This window comes from Haliotis rufescens, unplaced genomic scaffold, assembly GCF_023055435.1.
Source record: "Haliotis rufescens isolate VD_foot unplaced genomic scaffold, xgHalRufe1.0.p SCAF_7, whole genome shotgun sequence".
In the NCBI taxonomy this organism is placed as follows: domain Eukaryota; kingdom Metazoa; phylum Mollusca; class Gastropoda; order Lepetellida; family Haliotidae; genus Haliotis; species Haliotis rufescens.
This window is the reverse complement of record NW_025964361.1, coordinates 1236922-1256206: the sequence shown is the minus strand read 5'-3', so window position 1 is coordinate 1256206 and position 19285 is coordinate 1236922. Positions and strand designations below refer to the sequence as shown.

The window sequence follows — 19285 nt, the reverse complement described above, 5'->3', positions numbered from 1 at the left end:
TGTCTGGCGCTCGGCATTAAGGGGCTAAAACAAGGACTGGTCGGCTCGGAGTCAGTATACTGTGTCTGAGTGGGGTATTCATGTTAAACTGCGGCATGGTATCTCAGTGAGCTAGCACTATAAATCGACATAAGTCCAGACTAGTACAAGCAGCCACACAAACACACACGTACATGCACGTCGCTATATAAGTGCAATAATCTTGGACGCGACGTTAAACCCAATTTCACCTCACCTTGTAATAAGTTTCTTGTTTGGAACTGTCCAGCTGATGTGGGTCGTGATCATGATCATGATCATCATGAACAACAATGTGGGTTTGAAGTTACTGGATTGTAACTTGTAGAGCTGCCAGTTGACCAAGCTTCGTGCACCTTTCAGCTCTAATCACAAGCGAATTCTTGTAATCCCTCAACAGTTAAAGGTTCCATTTCCCCTGGGAGACAGCAGAAAATGCCAGATTTGGAAGAGAGCTGACTCTCCCCACCCTATCAGCTGAACACACAACTTCATCCACAAACACATCCAGATGGGCCAACGGAACTAGTCAATATGTCCGCATACCTTACTTAGGACATAGAAGGATACCTTTCTTGAAAAATAAAAAATATTTTTACATAGCTGACATTTGATTGAAAACTGGTCATAGTTTCAGGTGTTGGCCAGTAAGTAAAACAGCAATTTTAACAGAATGTTTTTTGTAGAGATGTCTGTTTTTTTCCCACGACTCTGAACTTGTGGTATTTCAATAGCCAGCTCATATTTTATTGTGGTCTTGACACTTTTATCTACTCCAAGCTTCCAGATTTGCAAGTCGGAGAAATCCATACCTCAATCGTGTTTACTTGCAATCTTTCTGTCTGACTTTTAGGGGCAAAATAAACAGTTGGGACAATCTGATTGTCTAATTTACCCAGTGTAGGATTTCCTAGCACTATATTCAATGTCCATGTTGATAGTGAGATGGGATGAGTCAGCCTGAGACTGGGGAAGCGTAGGTTGTTATTTGATAGTAGTTCTGGGGGAAATAGTTTATGTATCTTGACACCAGTTGTATGGAAAACTTTCTCTATATCATAGCGCATTAAGAGCTAGTCAATGTCTGTCGTGGATTTCCTACCACTAATTATTCCTCAAAAGAAATCTCTTCTAAGTCATTGCTAAAAATCTTAATGAAATTTCTTGAAAGTTTATGATTCAATCAATTAAATGTTAGGTTCACTGACAATTTTTGTGCTGCGTCCACCATTCTAATTGTCATATGATTCCAGTTATTAGGTTACATATGCATGCACATCTTTTGACCTTTCTCACAAATAAACCAAAATTAATCTAAACTAGACGGCTACATTCAACATAATCTATTTCCCAGACATCTTACAATTTAATTCCATGAGCCATGCTTATGTTTAATTGGTTTAGTAAATGCTAAGGGCAGTCACGTCTAAGCTGGTATCACTCCACTGTAGCTCTTATTGCTATGAAATCATGTTAGAGATTAACAGTTACTTCATGTGTAGGTCTTTGTCAGGTTCCACTGGCATTCTGCTTCTTGATGTACAGTTTGAATTTTAACCTTTCAGTTGTCTTACTTTATTTTTTCTTTATAGTGTTTTTCTTTAGGAAAAGCGTCCCCTGGACACGCCAGAAACCTATGATTGTGGGTTCGAATCCCGGTTCACCCCGATTATGTTTCTAGGTTTGTCAGCACCATACCCGTGCTCGTGGGTTTCACCAAAGTGGTAAATGTCTGAGACCTGCATCACTTCGGGCTCTCCTCCCACATGAAGCTGACACGCTGTGATATAACTTGAATAATTTTAAAAGCGGCATTAAGCCCAACTCACTCACTTTAGGAAAAGTGTGACTTTAGTACAATTTTTAAAATAAGTACCAGTCCTATTGTCGTAAGGTGAATTCATAATGGTTCAATTATACATGGCAATAGGAGAGTGACTGAAAAGACTAGGTAGGATAGGGGCTCCTTTTGGCCCACCCGATCTGCATAATTTTGGAATTGAGCAAAGTGTTAAGAAATTGTTTTGAAAGTTATCAGATATGTTCATTTGAATGAGAACTAAACTCTGTTCATTTCTGAAGTTGTGTGTTTGGGAATTTGACAACACTGAATGCATATATGTGAGGATAAAAAGTACCAAAAAGACTAATTTTAGAAGTTTTCATGAAGCAACATTTGAACATGATCAAGCTGATTTTAGTAGTAGATGTATATAAAATCAATACAAACAACTCATTTTGCATCACAAACTTGTTTGTCCTTAGATTTTTCTTTGAAGTTCTGACAAGCTAATTATTTTTGCCATTTTTGTGTATTTGGCCTTTGAATACAAAACTTACAAATGTCAGAAAAAAAACCTGGATTAGTTGTCAGACATTTGAACACGAGTGATAATTGTCATACCAATATGTTCTCTGCTTTGAAATTTGACATTCGAGTTGGCAAAAAGGGCCTTCTCCTTCTTCTACCTTCAACAATGTTTGCTATAATATTATATGCATCATTACCAGACGTGGCAAGTGACTTGCCTGCAGTAGCACCTTGTTGTTGAAAGTGTGGCCACAAAGGTTGCTGTGTGTATATAGGGTGTCTAACAGCTATTGCATGCTGGTTTGTCAATGATTGCATGGTAGCTGTGAGCCACATTTAACATAGCGGAAATATTACAGACAATGACACAAGGAACAGGCGCTCAACTTCTGTACTGATTTGAAAATCATGAGTGAGTGAGTTGGGTTTAATATCAAGTTATATCACGTTAGAAATCATGAATGCAATCACACCCTTATGTTTACTGAGTCATGAAATTACCGGGGCGGTCGGGTAGCCTAGTGGTTAAAGCGTTCGCTTGTCACGCTGAAGACCCGGGTTCTAATTCCGACATGGGTACAATGTGTGAAGCCCATTTCTGGTGTCCCCCGCCGTGATATTGCTGGAATATCGCTTAAAGCGGCATAAAACCAAACTCACTCACACTCACTCATGAAATTACCCTGAAAACATCTTAATAAAAAGATTATATCTGTTCTCGAACTCATTTCAAATTAAAGCCAATCCTAACATTTGAACTTATCTGAGGAAAAAGAAGGAAATAATGAGTCCTGTTTGAAACGTTTGCAGGCTCGGACCATCAGTCTGAGTAGGGAGACCTGGCTATGTTCCCTGATCATTTAGAGGTTAATGTCATATTGACCTGATGATCGGTGTTTACACTGACCAGGGCTATACAATAACAAGTGGGCAGAATGATTACATAGTGGAGCTGTGTTGTGGAGAGGAGATAAACACTGGCTCGCAAGCACCTGTCTGTGGACTGGACCTGCACCTACAGGTTCTGGGACTGGGAGGTGTAGGCAAGGGCTGCTGATGAGAATATCCCCGTGGACAATAGCAGCAACTATTTCCTGATTGCTGACAGATGTATCCGACTTCTTCCTTGTGCTCTTTTCAGCTCTTATTTCCTAGGCAAGATTTTTCATATTTCCTTGCAGATTTGTCCAACTCTAAGATAACGAGAAGGTGAACAAACTGAAAAGCAGTATTTTTCTTTATTTCCACAGAGTGCAAAATGACATGTTCACCACAAAACTCTCTCACTTACAATCTGACCTGAGAAGATCTGGTTTTGAATCATCAACCCATGCTTGTCGTTAATTGTTAGGCTTGCTGTCTTGGTTGATGCATGTCATGCATAGAATGATGCTCATGATGTCAATCACTGGATTGTCTGGTGCAGACTTCATTATTTACAGACCACTGTCATTTAGCCAGAATATTGCTGAATACAACATTAAACAACAAACAAACACTCCCAATCTCTCTCCAAAGGGTAGTGTTGAAATGGTCATGGAAGGAGTACTGGCAGGCTGCATTCAGAGAGATCTGTCTCTATTAAAAATGTATTATGTTTGTTATTAACATCGGTCCATAATCCCACTGTCATATTGCATGGAGAACTCATTATCGCATCAGTAGGTTGACTTCACAGAGTATTGATCTGCCATTGTAAAGACTTTATGTGTGTTAAAATACTCTTTGACCTGAGCTACTAAAAATTGGAAAAATGGAGTCTGTTGTTTCCTCCTGTGCCTGGGGGAATGGATATCAGGGCAGGAATATTGAACTTTGGGGAGATTTCCTTTTTATGTGAATATTTACAATCAATAACTTCCAGTATCAGTAATATCTGTGTGTTCAGTAAATGGAGTAGTGCTATTTCTGGCAGATATTTGTCATGATTAATCAAACACTGTATCAGCAAAGAAATCTGATGGAGGTGCTATTCTGTACCTTCCTTCGCCAGATCCATGAAGTTCGTAAAAGTGGGGAGGGTACCGGTAAATATTGTCATTTGGATGATGATGGTGGTGATGGTGGTGGTGGTGGTGGTGGTGATGGTGGTGGTGGTGGTGGTGGTGGTGATGGTGGTGGTGGTGGTGGTGGTGGTGGTGATGGTGATGGTGATTTTAAATTGTGATGGTGGGCATTTATGATCATGATCTAGATGACTATGAAAAGAATTTTAAAAATATGTAATAAAATCAATGATTTGGATGTGATATGAAGGATGAAAACTTTTGAAAAAAGAGGCAATGATGAATATCCTGATCATGATAACGATCACTACAGTCGGTAGTACTGAAACTGTCACATTATCATCCTTCTCCGTCTCTAGCCTGCCTCTGGGAGAAGGGGTGATCAATGAGTCAAGCGGCTTCCATCTATCACTTGACTCATGATGCTTGTAACGATATTCAATCACAGACACATGCAACAACCTGGAGATGTATTGATAAACTCTTTCATTGTGCAGTACCAATCTCACTTTCATTAGGGGCTGATAGGACAATTTTATTATCATTATGACTACTTGCAATGAGTAATGGGCTTGTGATTCATGTTTAACACCTCCAGTGGTAGCTGTTAAGAAGACTTGTGAGGGCTTGTCTGTACAGGAATACCTCAAGGCTACAAGAAAACGGTTCTCATGACGGCACCATATGTGTCAGAAAAACCCTTGGATGACAAATGTCGGTCCCGGGAGAATTATGTGATTTTAGTTTCCTCCTGATCGTTGCATTAATCTATTTTGCAGAGCAATTGCAGAATATGCCTCTTTTTTAATGATCAATACTAGTCCAGCTATTTTTATTGTAAATGTTGACAATTTTTAAACATATTTGGGTGTGAGAATCAAAATCTTGTATGCCAGAATTATGCTGTTTTCATGCTTGAAATGAACAGAGTTATCTAATCAATGTTTAACCAATGACTTATTTTTTCTGTTTCTTTGTTGTTTAACACCACACTCAGCAATATTCCATCTGTATGAGGACTGTCTGTAAATAATCAAGTCTGGTCAACACAATCCAGTGATTGACAACATGAGCATGGATCAACGCAATTGGGATACTATGACATGCATCAACTAAGTCAGCATGACTAACCACCCGATCCCATTAGTCGCCTCTTACAACAAGCGTTGTCGCCTCCTATGGCTAGCATGGGTTGCTGAAGACCTTTTCTATAACCAGATCTTCAGGGGTCTTATCTGAATTTGTGCCTTATTACTTTTCCACTGAAACACATGTTTATTTGCTGCAAAAAATATGTAACTCCATATTTCAAATGTAAAACAAGCCTGTGCAGAATTTGAAGAATTTAATCTTGCAAGTTCTGACCTTCATTCTGCACACTTGTTCCTCAGAAAAAGGCACTTTCCCACACCATTTCTCCGAAAGTAATTGCCAGAGAGTCATTTGTATCTGTTTCTTCGCACTCATGATTTATGTTTTATTTTCTGTCTGGATATGAATATAAAAATGTGTTTTATATGTTAAATTTCTTTTTCTGTTCTTATAACCTTTGAAGTATCAGATATAACATCACTTTTTTCTTTTGCAAATGTTAATGAAAATTCTATGTTATGAACAATCTGAAATAAGATAATACTCAGTATCTAATAGTGTTTAACGGACACATATTCCTTTTAATGATACAATGTCCGTAGAAAATCAATAGCCTCTTCTTAACAATATTGTTGTACAGGAGTATCATTTGTCACAACACGCCTACATGCATCTAAACATAGACATGCAGGATTGTAATCTCATTTGGTGGGTCTCTGTCTCCCCATTAGCTCAGGATCTGTCAGATCTGTCCAACAGTTATCCCATTCTGTCAAATGCTTGAATAACAAGTTGCTATTCATGTGGACGTGGTACAGATTAGAGAATACAGTTGGCGTTTGAAAAAAGTTATTTTCAATTAAAGGGCTTTGTGATGTTTTCTTCAGATGCGACTCTGTAATCTTTGAAAATTGTATGATGTATCCGTTTCATTGATTTATGTCAGATGAAATAATGGACTATATTTCATATGCCCGGTGTGTATGGATTTGTATTTTGAGGATTGGTTATTCGGTTTAGTTTAGTTTGTTTGTTGTTTTACGCCACACTCAGCAATATTCCAGCTATATGACGGCGGTCTGTAAATACTCGAGTCTGGACCAGACAATCCAGTGATTGATATCATGAGCATCGATCCATGCAATTGGGATTGATGACATGCATCAAACAAGTCAGCGAGCCTGACCACCCGATCCCGTTAGTCGCCTTTTACGACAAGCATAGTTGCCTTTTATGGCAAGCATGGGTTGCTGAAGTCCTATTCTACCCCGGATCTTCACGGGGTTATTCAGGGTGTCAGTGAGGGAGTGAGTCAGTGTTGTTTAATGTTACAAGTGCAAGTCCCAGCTACCTGTAAATAGTCCATTCTGGAACAGGCCAACCTGTTCTTATCACTGATAGCATCCACGATTATCACACATTGTAACTAGTGGCGGGATGATACACCGATGCATCAGTGGATCGCGATGTTTTGCTTCTTGATACAAGTATCGATCACAGTCACACACTAAGTAAAAAATATCGATTCTGACCTTAAATGTTTGCTTTAATAACTGTTCTACTAAACACTAATCAGAAGTGCAAGTGAAAACCAAATTAAGTTTTGTTGTTGCGCCATACTGAACACTGCCAACTGTAAACCGTCAGTGTACCAGGTATTTTGCCATCCTGTCTATGAAAAGGATGGCTTACGCGCCACAGATATGAGCATGTGCAAGTATCGTGATATGTATCGGATCGTGAGTAAGGTATCAGGATACGTGACAGATCTCAAGTGTATTGTCCCAGCCCTTATTGTAACTATTCATTTTAATTTTAATCTCTTAGAAACACATACTAGAGACATATTCTTCCTGGAATCCCTACAGGGAGCTCCTTGTCTTGTCAGATATTCAGGGTCATCTGAAACTCCTTGACAACCTCTTCATGTATTGATCAGTGTTGTATGGAGGGTGCATCAGGAACCATCACATTTGAATGCTGTCGTATGGATTTCACAGAAGCTGCACTATAACCTCGACAGTGAACAAGGCAAGAAACATGATCTTTATGAAATCAGTTTCTGTCTGTGCAATCTGTCCACCATTCAGCTTCAATCTCTTTCATTCATTCCTCAGCATTCCCATCGCCGTGTCTTCTGCTTGTAAGTGGTCAATAATGGGTGTTTTCACGGCTCAGAGTTAAAAGCCCCTACCTGTGCCAATGTCACATCTGAGAAGAGATGATCAGGTTGTGTTATTGTGCCTTGGGTCAACACATGGGCCATGAGGACTCTGTTGTGGCCTAGACTCCGATCTCCAGCCATTATTGCGGGCAAACAAACTATTGTCATTACAAACAAGAGTTAAAAGTCTGTGTCCAAAATAGACTCTGATCAGCCACTGCGATAGATTGAACTGTGTGCCGAATCATACAACACGGTATGATTGACCTGAAATCAAATCCGAGCTGACACAAGATTGTTACGAGTCAAGTAGAAGGATTATTACAGATTGTCATGCAGCCCTCTCATGATAAGTGTCAGGGCTCTGTTCAGTCAGGCAGAACACTGGACGCTCCAGTAAGCCATCTCATGGTTAGATGTTTATCATCCATTGTGGCTGTGAGAAGAGGGACAAGGCGACATCAGATGCATATTTAATCTGACTGAAAGTTTAGGTATTATCGCAATGCTTCCATAAAGGTATGGAGGCATTACACTACCTGCTAAGGCTGAGACCAGCCAATCAGATCTGGTTGTAGCCCAGTGCTGCATTACCAATCGATCAGCCTGAGTGGTAGGTTTTAATGCAATTCTGTCTACCACCAGGTGGGTCATGGTGAGTAAGATATTGTCAAGTGTTTGGATGACTGGACTCTGGCCTGTCAATATAGATGACTCGCTCGGCCCGCTGGTCAGATCGGTGATCAATTCTCGGAGCGTGTAGGCTCAATAAGTCTCTGCTGCTACAGAAGGTGTCTGTCATCTGGCCTGACATGCATGGGGAATGCTGGTGTCGACAGACGGAATACACATCGGCTCTGTACCACTACTTGTCACATCACTCATGAAGTAATAAGACGTGACAACCTTCCTTTGCTGGTGAACATGAACTTCCTGACAAGATTTTTATGCTTCCGTGACACTTTGTGTCACATTGGGTGACGATAACGTGGTGCTGAACTGACAATGCAAACCTGTCTGATACAGTGATACAATGTTGGCTGTGACAGTTTATGTTTGTAAACAACGGGATCAGAATATCTGTCATCAGGAGTGATTTGACAGAGGTTTAAGATACTTCCACAGCAAACAGTGTGACATTTAATGAGTTGAATGAGTCGCCTCTTCTCTTGTGTAGCTGAGGCATCAGAGGGATATCTTAGGCTGGTAGTGCAGGAGTTTGGTGAATTGTAGGGTTCCCCTGCTTTCTGGTGGCAGCAGTGTTAGATGAGTGTTGTCCGAGGGAACTGCTGCAGACGATCCTGGTCCTGGCATGATATTGCCAGTGTCATTAGAAACTCTGTCACATCTACACAAAGTTCACCATCAATCATGACCAAAGTCTCACGCTTGTCTGATCTGTACAGGTAGGATCTTCTTTTAATCACTTTCGTATGTTTTAGCGTTTTGTTCTTATAAATATATGAAATATACTGATGGTTAAATGAAAACATATTCAGCGATAGAAACTTAACTTTTTTAGTCCACTAGTCCTTATAATGATAACATGTAGCCAAACCCTTAAATGGCAAATCTTTACTAGTCCTTATGATACCTGAACTATTGGGCAGTTCACAGGACTAAAGCTGAAATTCAATTCTGTTTTTATTCTTTAGCTTCATTTTATTTTAATTAATAACGTCAATTCTAGACCTTTGGAACAGGTAGAACCTTTGATATCACTGAAGAGCATATGAAGCTACTTTTCAATATTGTAGACAGTGTAAGAATATTGGGAGCTGTCAGCATAATGTTTACACTTCCTATCTGAAGACTTATCTGTGTTGCTGCAGGGTAGTATTGATCTTTCCAGTGTTTCAACAGGTGCTTCTTACTTAGGTACCAAGCTTGAATCCAAGCAGGAATGCTTGTCCACAAAGCGTGTATGAGTTGGACTTGGTCCTCCTTCATCAGGCCGTCTGCAGTCTCTATGACTCATGCAACAGACAATGTTGATGACAATACTGATATTTCATCTGTCTCCAAAGATTCTGTTCATTTGATTTTCATGTCTTTAATTTAGAGATGCTTTTAGTCCATTTTGTCTACATCAAATCTCTAGGATGTTCTCAGTCCCATTTTGCATACATCTAATCTCTAAGATACTGTTAGTTTCAACTATGATACCCAGGTGTTTTTCCAGCCTTAAAAATCAAGCAGTTGACAGTAACAAGCAATCCTACTGAGTGTTATATGTGATGTGTTATACATAAATAAAATGTAAAATAACCATGGTCTGAAGAAAGATACTTCCAAACACTGTTCTACATCAGCAGCAGATGCTTTTTTTTGGAGACTCATTGGCAGATCCAATTGGTCAAATATGCAGATTGTGCCAGTGCTTCTTAGTCTGCTAGGCCGAAATTGTCTCTTGGCAGTATACTTTAGTGTGAATATATGGACTTTAGTGTGAATATATGGACTTTAGTGTAAATATATGGACTTTAGTGTGAATATATGAACTTTAGTGTGAATATATGGACTTTCATTAGATGAGCATACTAGACTGAAAAAAATGTTCCTAGACTCAATCTTCAGACTAGGTACTGAAGTCGCAGATTGAATATGCGGGATTCTAGCATCAGGTGATGCTCCTTGGGAAATCTCTATAGTACACAAGAATAACCCCTTCCGTTGTATTGTTTTGCTTAGTATATAGGAATGACATGTTCTGGTGTTGACTGCTGATTCTGCATCACAGAGGAGGGCACAGCTGCGTCCTTACAGCAGGATGATATTCTGGGCTATTACCATATTGGCTAGGTGACATCTATATATTGTCTACCTATATTCACATATCTGCCAGCTGTGTGGCCTACTTGTCATATCTGCAGAGTGGCGTTATCAATGCATGTAGGTAGGTTAATGAGTGGCCTGATGACTGCTTGCATATGGGTCAGTCAATGCATTGACCAGTGCTGCTATGGCTGGAGGAAAAGTGAAGTGTATACACAGATTTAGACTAACACCCTGCAATCAAAGCATGTCTTTAAAATCTTTCTGACAGACTGAATTGTAGGCTGTATATGACCACGCTTTGTGATATCTGGTTCCTTCTCAGGGCAATAACAAGAGGTGCTTGACCCTTTGTTAATTGCCCATAAAATGTTTGGCTGATCATGTGGGTCAAATGTAGATAGATAGATGAGAGCCGATTCAACTTAGGGTACTAACATTGCTGGCATATGTGGGATATATTAGCTTAAACTGTTTAGTGTTAGGTCTGTGTGGGATATATTAGCTTTAAATTATACTGTTTATTGTGAGGTGGATGTGGGATATATTAGCTTATACTGTTTATTGTGAGGTTGATGTGGGATATATTAGCTTATACTGTTTATTGTGAGGTTGATGTGGGATATATTAGCTTATGCTGTTTATTGTGAGGTCCATCTGTATCTAAGGCATGTCATTGGGAATGGTTTCAAGGCTCAATCTGACATTAGCGACTTGTCCGAAGCCCGAGTCAGCTCAGATGAAATGGGCCATATTAACAGTAAAACCTACTGAAAATGATGCCAAGAAGCAAGATCAGGCAGATGGAGTCTAAAGTTTATAGCACAGAGGGTGAAGGTTGGTTGGCTGATAGCCCAAATATAATGATAACCTGTAATGTATCATACTCTTTTTTCCATACATTAAACCAGGGAACATGGATAGCCCAGTTGTATGAGGAGCCGCCAATATTTGCTGTGCAGAGTTGTGTCCCTTAGGCATGCTAGAAAACCTATGATCGTGGGTTTGAATCCAAGACTCGCTCTGATTATGCTTCCAGATTTGTGCGTGTGCGAAAGCTGTAAATATCTAGGACCATCATCACTTCTTGTACTCCTCCCTCATTAAGCTGACATCAATGATGTAACTGAATACTGTCAAAGCCATGTTAAGCCCAACCCACTTCCTGACAGGCAACCGAGGCAGAGGGTCAGTGGGCCGTTTAGGATCCATCACACTGACCTTGAGTTATCCCTGTGAGCTGACTGCACTGGCCTGTCAAGGTGTTGGGATCACAGGTCCAACAATGTGCGGAGTTATCCCTGTGAGCTTACTGCACTGGCCTGTCAAGGTGTTGGGATCACAGGTCCAACAATGTCCTGAGTTATCCCAGTGAGCTAACTGCACTGGCCTGTCAAGGTGTTGGGATCACAGGTCCAACAATGTGCGGAGTTATCCCTGTGAGCTTACTGCACTGGCCTGTCAAGGTGTTGGGATCACAGGTCCAACAATGTGCGGAGTTATCCCTGTGAGCTTACTGCACTGGCCTGTCAAGGTGTTGGGATCACAGGTCCAACAATGTGCGGAGTTATCCCAGTGAGCTAACTGCACTGGCCTGTCAAGGTGTTGGGATCACAGGTCCAACAATGTGCGGAGTTATCCCTGTGAGCTGACTGCACTGGCCTGTCAAGGTGTTGGGATCACAGGTCCAACAATATGCGGAGTTATCCCTGTGAGCTGACTGCACTGGCCTGTCAAGGTGTTGGGATCACAGGTCCATCACAATGACCTTGAGTTATCTCTGTGAGCTGACTGCACTGGCCTAGCTGTCAAGGTGTTGGGATCACAGGTCCATCACACTGACCTTGAGTTACCCCTGTGAGCTGACTGCACTGGCCTGTCAAGGTGTTGGGATCACAGGTCCATCACACTGACCTTGAGTTACCCCTGTGAGCTGACTGCACTGGCCTGTCAAGGTGTTGGGATCACAGGTCCATCACACAGACCTTGAGTTATCCCTGTGAGCTTACTGCACTGGCCTGTCAAGGTGTTGGGATCACAGGTCCATCACAATGACCTTGAGTTATCTCTGTGAGCTGACTGCACTGGCCTAGCTGTCAAGGTGTTGGGATCACAGGTCCAACAATGTGTTGCTTGCATGCCTGACTGCAAGGCACAAGGTTAATAGGTACGGTCTTTGTGTTTGATGTCTAGAAGTAAGTTAATTAGTTTCGTCAGGTCAGTGTATAATGAATATAGGTACACAAAACAAATTAGGTAAATGGCTTTTTCTCATGATATAGGGTTGTGTTCAAACTCCATGGTGCTTTGAGCGTCTATATATGGCATGCCAGATCACAAATAGCTTTGACAATATTCTTTTTTCCCAAAGTAGATCCAAATTACATCCATCAAAATTCTTTCAAATAACAATTAGATTTAACGTTGACTGTGGGTACTTGTTTACATAATGTAATGGGGTTTGAAGCCAAAACATAACATAGCAAATAGAACCAATGTTGACATCATTTCATTAATCGCTTGAAGTATTTTCCTGTTTACCTAAATGTCTACAGTAGTTTCCTGGGTAATGTGAGTAAACACACAGTACAGGGGCATTGTTGTACGTACCCTTGGGCTGACTGTTGTACACATTTCTTTACAACTGTTATCAGGATCTGGAAGTGATGGTCGTATGTAAATCAGTTTGTACATATTTGTATGTATATTTAGTTCCTATTTGGACTGTGTGCTTGTGTACTTGTACCTAAAACCTTCACGGAACTTGTAATCATTGAGTTACATTTAGTTCATGTCGGCATGAAAAGTTTATTCTGAAGTCATTGTTATCATTTATTAAAGAAATACACGACTTGTGGTCGTTGTTTGTTGTACAGTAAAACACTGCAGGGAGAACAAACCATGAAGGGCTGCATATGAGGCATCAACATTATGTACAGCCTCTTCAAGGATGTTAATAATATGTGCAAGCTTTCGTGATAGTTACATTAATTTTAATAATGATGACTCCCTGAATTGAATCTGTCCTCGGCAATGTCGGACAAGTTCATTTTATGAACAGGTGGGTTAAGTATGTTATTTCCCGCATATTCTCACAATCCTCACGTCAATTATCTGTACCTTTTCTCCCAATACCGATTGTCATATCTCTTCCCACTTTTGGATGCGATCATTCGGCCACTGCATTTATCTGCATTGCCAAGCTACATCTATGGGGAACAACTTACTAGACACTTCCCTCCTAAAAAATAGCGTCATCCATCCAATATATGACATCATCGAGTTGCAAGTGCATATTCAAATCTCCAGAAATGACGTCCTGATAGAACAATGTTTTATCGTGAAATAAACCATGCCTCTGTCTTCATTGCTCTTAGCGATTCATCACGTATCTATCTTATATAAAGACATACAAACAGGTTTATGATATGTATAGATAAGTTATTCTTGTTTGGGATTACAGAAGGTTTATCACATATCCAATTCAGTTTACAGTGGCGACGATGTTTATTTTAATGTGAGGAGCAGACAATGAAACCACACCCAGCTGATCATAATCTCTGCATTCTGTTTCCTCCTGTAAACTGGAGAATTTATGATAAACTGTATTACAGTAAAATAATAAACAAGGTAATTAGCTACATAATGACTTCCCTACTGAGATGCACCCTGTAGATTCACCCTGAAATAACTACAGTTTTGCCTGTTCCAGATTAGTGGTTAGACTGATTTCAGGCTAACCAAACAGTGTTATATACTACACTGTTTCATATCAGTTGAGTTAATCTGTCAAGGGATGACTGATTTACTATAGAAATATGAAAGAATTGGTGGTCCTTAACTTTTTTTTTGAGTAGTATAATATTGCTGACAGCTATATCTTCAGCAAAAATATTTAATGTTTACATTGCCCTTTAAAAGAAGTCATGGATATTCATGTGCATTGTGTGTCTTCCAGAGTGATATGTATATAACAGGGCTGATTTGCACATATGTATTCAATTTCTGAAATGATATGGCTGGGTGTCACCAGTGACATTTAGGGGAGATGTGGTTATTGGAGTGGTCCTGCCGCAATCCCCAGTGACATCATGTTTGTTCTGGGGATCAGGCTGTAAGGCACTTGAGCAGTGACATTTAAAAGGAAGTTTTGTAACTGCTACACACAGAGTATGTGCTAGGTACAAGTGGCTTGTTGTGTTGACAAGGTTGGCCGGTCAGATCAGTCAGTCTGATAGCCAGCTCGTGTAGTGTAAAGCCACAGGTCTCGGGATCGTTACAGAGGATACACATCGCTACACTGTAACAGGGACGGTTATGTAGCCATTCCAAACTGGTAACTTTTCAGGGATGAAGGAGGTAAGGTTGGGGATCTTGCCGGGATGATATTGTGTGTGGCTGTAATGTCCAGGGCCTTTTCAATAGGGAAATGTGATTCTAGAAATGACAAGGTTGAGAATAGATGATAATAAGTAGAAATAGCGGACAAGAGTATTTATGTATTGAATTACTGGGATCAATTACACGATTGTGTGTTTAAAAAGCAGGAGGATTTTGAGAAATGATACTTGTCTCTAAAGGTTAATAGATTGTTAATGATGTCCAGCTTTTGAATATTGTACCTGTCTATAGTGTTACTAATGTTTGCCTCGGGGAGATTTGTGACAGTTATCCAGTGAGGTGGGTAGGCTATACCAGTCAGTGTTTTAGCTTCTGATGCCGAAGGCCGGGTTTAATTTCTCACATGGCCATAATGTGTTAACTATTGATTGATAATTCCTTCAAATACAATATTTTTATAACATCATAGCCAGATATTAACAGAGGGAAGGAGAGTTCTGATATCTGGCACCCCAGATAACTGAGAGCCTTGATTATGAACACCGAGAGACCAAAAGGTGATTATTGGTTTCACCATATCAAGCTGAGCTGTAATATAACTCATATACTCAACACCAACCATTCACTGTGTCAGTGGTAGACACCACTGGTCATATTCAACTAATCTGCAGCTCATTTCGGACTAGTGGTTTACAACTAGATCTTTTAGGTTCTAGATTTTCAGGAGTCTTGTACTGATGGATCTCCAGAAGTCTGTCCCTGTGTGTTTTGGGGTGGCTTAAGTAGGCATGAATCTAACGAATCCGGCCAGCTATGTGGTATTAGCATTTGCAGGTCTGTAAAGGGTGCAATTAAATGCATAAATCTATCTTCACTGAAGCAAAAGGAGGCTTCTTAAATCTCAATTCAGCATGTGGCTGTCTTGGTGGTGAGAGTTTACTTAAAGTATAGGCGTCCAATACTCCCGAGTCAATTAGTTGTATATCAGTCTGTAAAAACCACACTCTAAACTGTAGGTAAAGGCAGCGATACATACAAATACATCAGATAGACTCGGTTACCAGCTTTCTGATATGATTAGCTTCTGGAGGGTCGTGCCTGGGAGAGCCATCACTTGCAATAAACACTACGGCAAATGTCGAGAATTATCTCCCTTGGCATGTGATAATTGCTTGTATAATTAGCCACTACGGGTGTCCTATGTATCAAACGGGAGAACAAAGCTCACGGAGGGTATATATAGCCCATTATCTTGGAGTGATATACTAGCCCTGGATGGTGGCATAAGCTTACACCTTCCTATCAAATTTATGCTTCACTTCAGGGTACTTCTCCTGTCATGTTGCTGGGTTTATATTGTAAAGATTTTATTGCCGAGATAGGGTTGAGTTTTCTTCCCAATTAGAAGACATATGGGTAACTATTGAATTTTATTATATGGAGCTGGATGTGTGTGGAGAAATAAGTTAATTCAACAATCAAAATATGGTGTAGATGGTAATGCTTTCTTTTTAATAAAAGCATTTTTTAGTTTTTGATTTTTATAAGATTATATTGGCTCCAGTCTGTGTATGGAGTCACTGATGGTTACTTTGGAGTCCATTCAGAATGTACCTTTCACATCTGCATCTTGTTATTTCAATTTTTGTTATTAGTGAGTTTATGTTTGATGTCTCAAACCGAAGAGTTTTGTTGTTTTTTATGAGGTCTTTTCGCAAGTTTTTATTACGGTCTGAGATTGATTCCTTTTTGCTTACCTTTGATGTTAGAGAGCTGTTTTGCTTCCTGAACCGGTTGGCCACGGTGTGGTATTGATCTCATAGCAGGCAGTAATATCTCACGTACAGATCCAAACTGGACAAACACTGATGCGAGGATCTGAACCCCACACCAGAAACTTACACTAGCATGTTATTGCGGAGTGAAAGTCAGTTGATTTAGACTATTTGCACAGTATGCTGGGCTGGCCGCACTGTAGTTATGTGTTTATTGAAATTGATAATTATCAGTTTGGCGTGTCAGGGCCATGTATCTGCCTGGAGTAGGGATGAGAGGCATTGCCGGCACTGAGCAACAACAACCCCTAGTGTCAGTTACATGACCCTTTGTGCCAGCTGGCAGCCCGTCCTTGTCTTGAAGTGATAACTAGCTGACCCCCCTGCCAGACTTGTCCCCCCAGGACCAGCTACAGCATACTGGCAAACATCACAGGCCAAACACAGGGAGCAAATCGGTTACAACTGGGACTTCATCAGAGGAACTACTTGTTGAAAACTTTGAAAATCAATAAGGAATATTATTGATAATTATTAGTGTTGGCACCGGGGACTGGTGTTTGTTTGTTGTTTAATGCCACACTCAAAAACGTTACAGCTATACGATGGCGGTATGTAAATAATCGAGTCTGGACCAGACAATCAAGTGATTGACATCATGAGCATAGATCCACACAATCGGGATACAATGACATGCATCAAGCAAGTCAGCGAGCCTGACCACAAGTCCCGTTAGTCGCCTCTTGCGACAAGCATAATTGCCTTTTACAGCAAGCATGGGTTGCTGAAGACCTATTCTAACCTGGATCTTCACGGGTACCGGGGACTGGTGATTTCCAGCATTAGATCTTTTTGCTGCATTGGTGGGTAGAGGGAGAGCCCACCTTTCCCCTCTCTCTCCCTGCTTGTGCTCAGACACAAGGCTTCATATAATCATACGTCAAGGGCTGTAATGCTGTAGCTGTGATGACACTGACTGAACCTTTTGTTCAGTGCAAATATGGTATTAAATAACCTGACGATGTGACAGGAATATAGGCTTAAGCCCCGTTACACTATCCAAAACTTTGATAAAAACTTGGTTAAAGAAAACTTTGACCAAGTTTTTGATAGTGTAACATGCTGTCAATCCTGATGGATTCATGATTTGTTCTGCAGCAGAACTTGATAATATGTACAAATAATGATGCGAACATATGAATCCCTAATCCCCTCACTAGATGCAGCTAAGATCATTTTCTAGTCTATGTTTCATCCCCACAGGATGAGACTTGCAGTTAGCGGTCTGGTTCATAATTAATCAGTGTTCTTGGTTACCTACACACAGACACCTATAGGTCTGCCTGGGTTTTGTCTGAAGTGTGCCAGTGACACCTGAGTTGTACCTTCCACTTGATTCTCCGCAGATGTGGACAGGCCTGGTTCAATGCGAGATTCCTCGCACATCTCACTCACTCTCATAGTTGCCCTTTCACTTCATCTCTCAATAAACCTCACCCGCCCAAGAAAGCGGGTCGAGACCGAAGATTTGGACAATGCCAACTGCAAGTGCCCAGGTTATGAGATGCAGAACTGGCATATACTCCACTTGGACTATGAGAGAAGGTGAGAGCCGACGACCTTGTCCACACCCTCCATGAGACCTACCCCGCACCCTATCTGTTAGCTGCCTCACACCCTCTCTCACACCCTCTCTCACACCGTCCGTGCCTAGTGGTTGTTCTGGTGCTAGTCTGGTGCTTCCTAGGTTCCTGCTCTTCTGCCTGGTAACTTGTTTCAAGGTCTACACGTTTTCCAGAATCAACTTTGGCGCTCTGCGGACATTCCATTGGATACCTTTGCAAATTAAACATCAGATATTTACTTTTTGGGGGGTTATAATTCATCTTTATTACTCTGTAAACAATATTTGCAAGTGTAACTGTTGAGTAATGTTTGTGTAGTGTTCTGAATATTGCCTTGGTGATTTATTACCAATTCAGATGTGATATTTACTGCCTCCATTATTCATTGAGTCTGTCATTACAGCAAACAATGATTTATCATAATGATTTGTTTGTCCAAACCTTTATGTGTGCGAGAATATGGAGAAAATATATGATTAGGACCCTGTATCTGAATTCCATGGTCAGAAGTAAACGGGATATGAGCCTAGCGTGGTTCCGAGCGTGGTTCCGGCTCTGAGGGAGGACACTTCCTACAAGGCTTCACAGGATGTCTCTAATCACTGCATACCACATGTCACATGACCTCTGATACATCATCACAGAGCTGTACTTGGGATGTCCTCTCGGCAACACTTGGGATCTCCTAGTCATGGCTCTGGATGGCCTTGTTTAGAAGATGATTTGATGCTTGGCTTATAAGTACCTGATATTTGTGTTAATGGATGTTGTACTCTCTTTGAGGAAGTCCTTACACGGTTCATTGGTATTTCTTTTGCACAAAGGAGAGGAGCTTGGTTCAAAGGTTCCTGTATATGCACTTTGTTATTTCCTTGTTCGGGGGCAGAGTTTCACATCTGTTCAGTTTGACTGATTGTCATCCAAAACTTCCCAAAGATTTTTTTCAAATTTGGCAATGAAGTAGAGGAATATACATATAATATACTAAAAGCCTAGGCAAGTCTAGATCAAACTAAACAAAGTCTAGTTTTTGATAGTTTTCTTGATTCCATAAATGAAAACAGCAGAAGAGAAAAGGTTTTATAACTATTTCAAAGACATGTTTTCATTGACTAAGTGTCAGTTTAGTAGCATGTAAACTTTATTCATACCGTCATGTAGATAATAGAGGGTCTATG

The 19285-nt window shown here is 40.5% G+C and overlaps 1 protein-coding gene across 7 annotated transcripts in view; it reads left to right on the top strand.

The window, feature by feature from the left end:
• LOC124139637 (kelch-like protein 5) overlaps nucleotides 1-19285 on the top strand; it is a 195268-nt gene that overhangs the window by 122192 nt on the left and 53791 nt on the right. Inside the window, exon 1 of one of the 7 annotated variants that reach the window (XM_046506880.2) lies at nucleotides 8024-8997. The exons of 5 other annotated variants lie outside the window; for them this stretch is intronic. In XM_046506880.2, the coding sequence (XP_046362836.1) occupies nucleotides 8858-8997 (140 nt within the window). In that variant the 5' untranslated portion in view covers nucleotides 8024-8857. Of the gene's footprint in view, nucleotides 1-8023; nucleotides 8998-14548; nucleotides 14726-19285 lie in introns of those variants that run through there. One more of the 7 variants, XM_046506884.2, reaches the window with a different exon arrangement.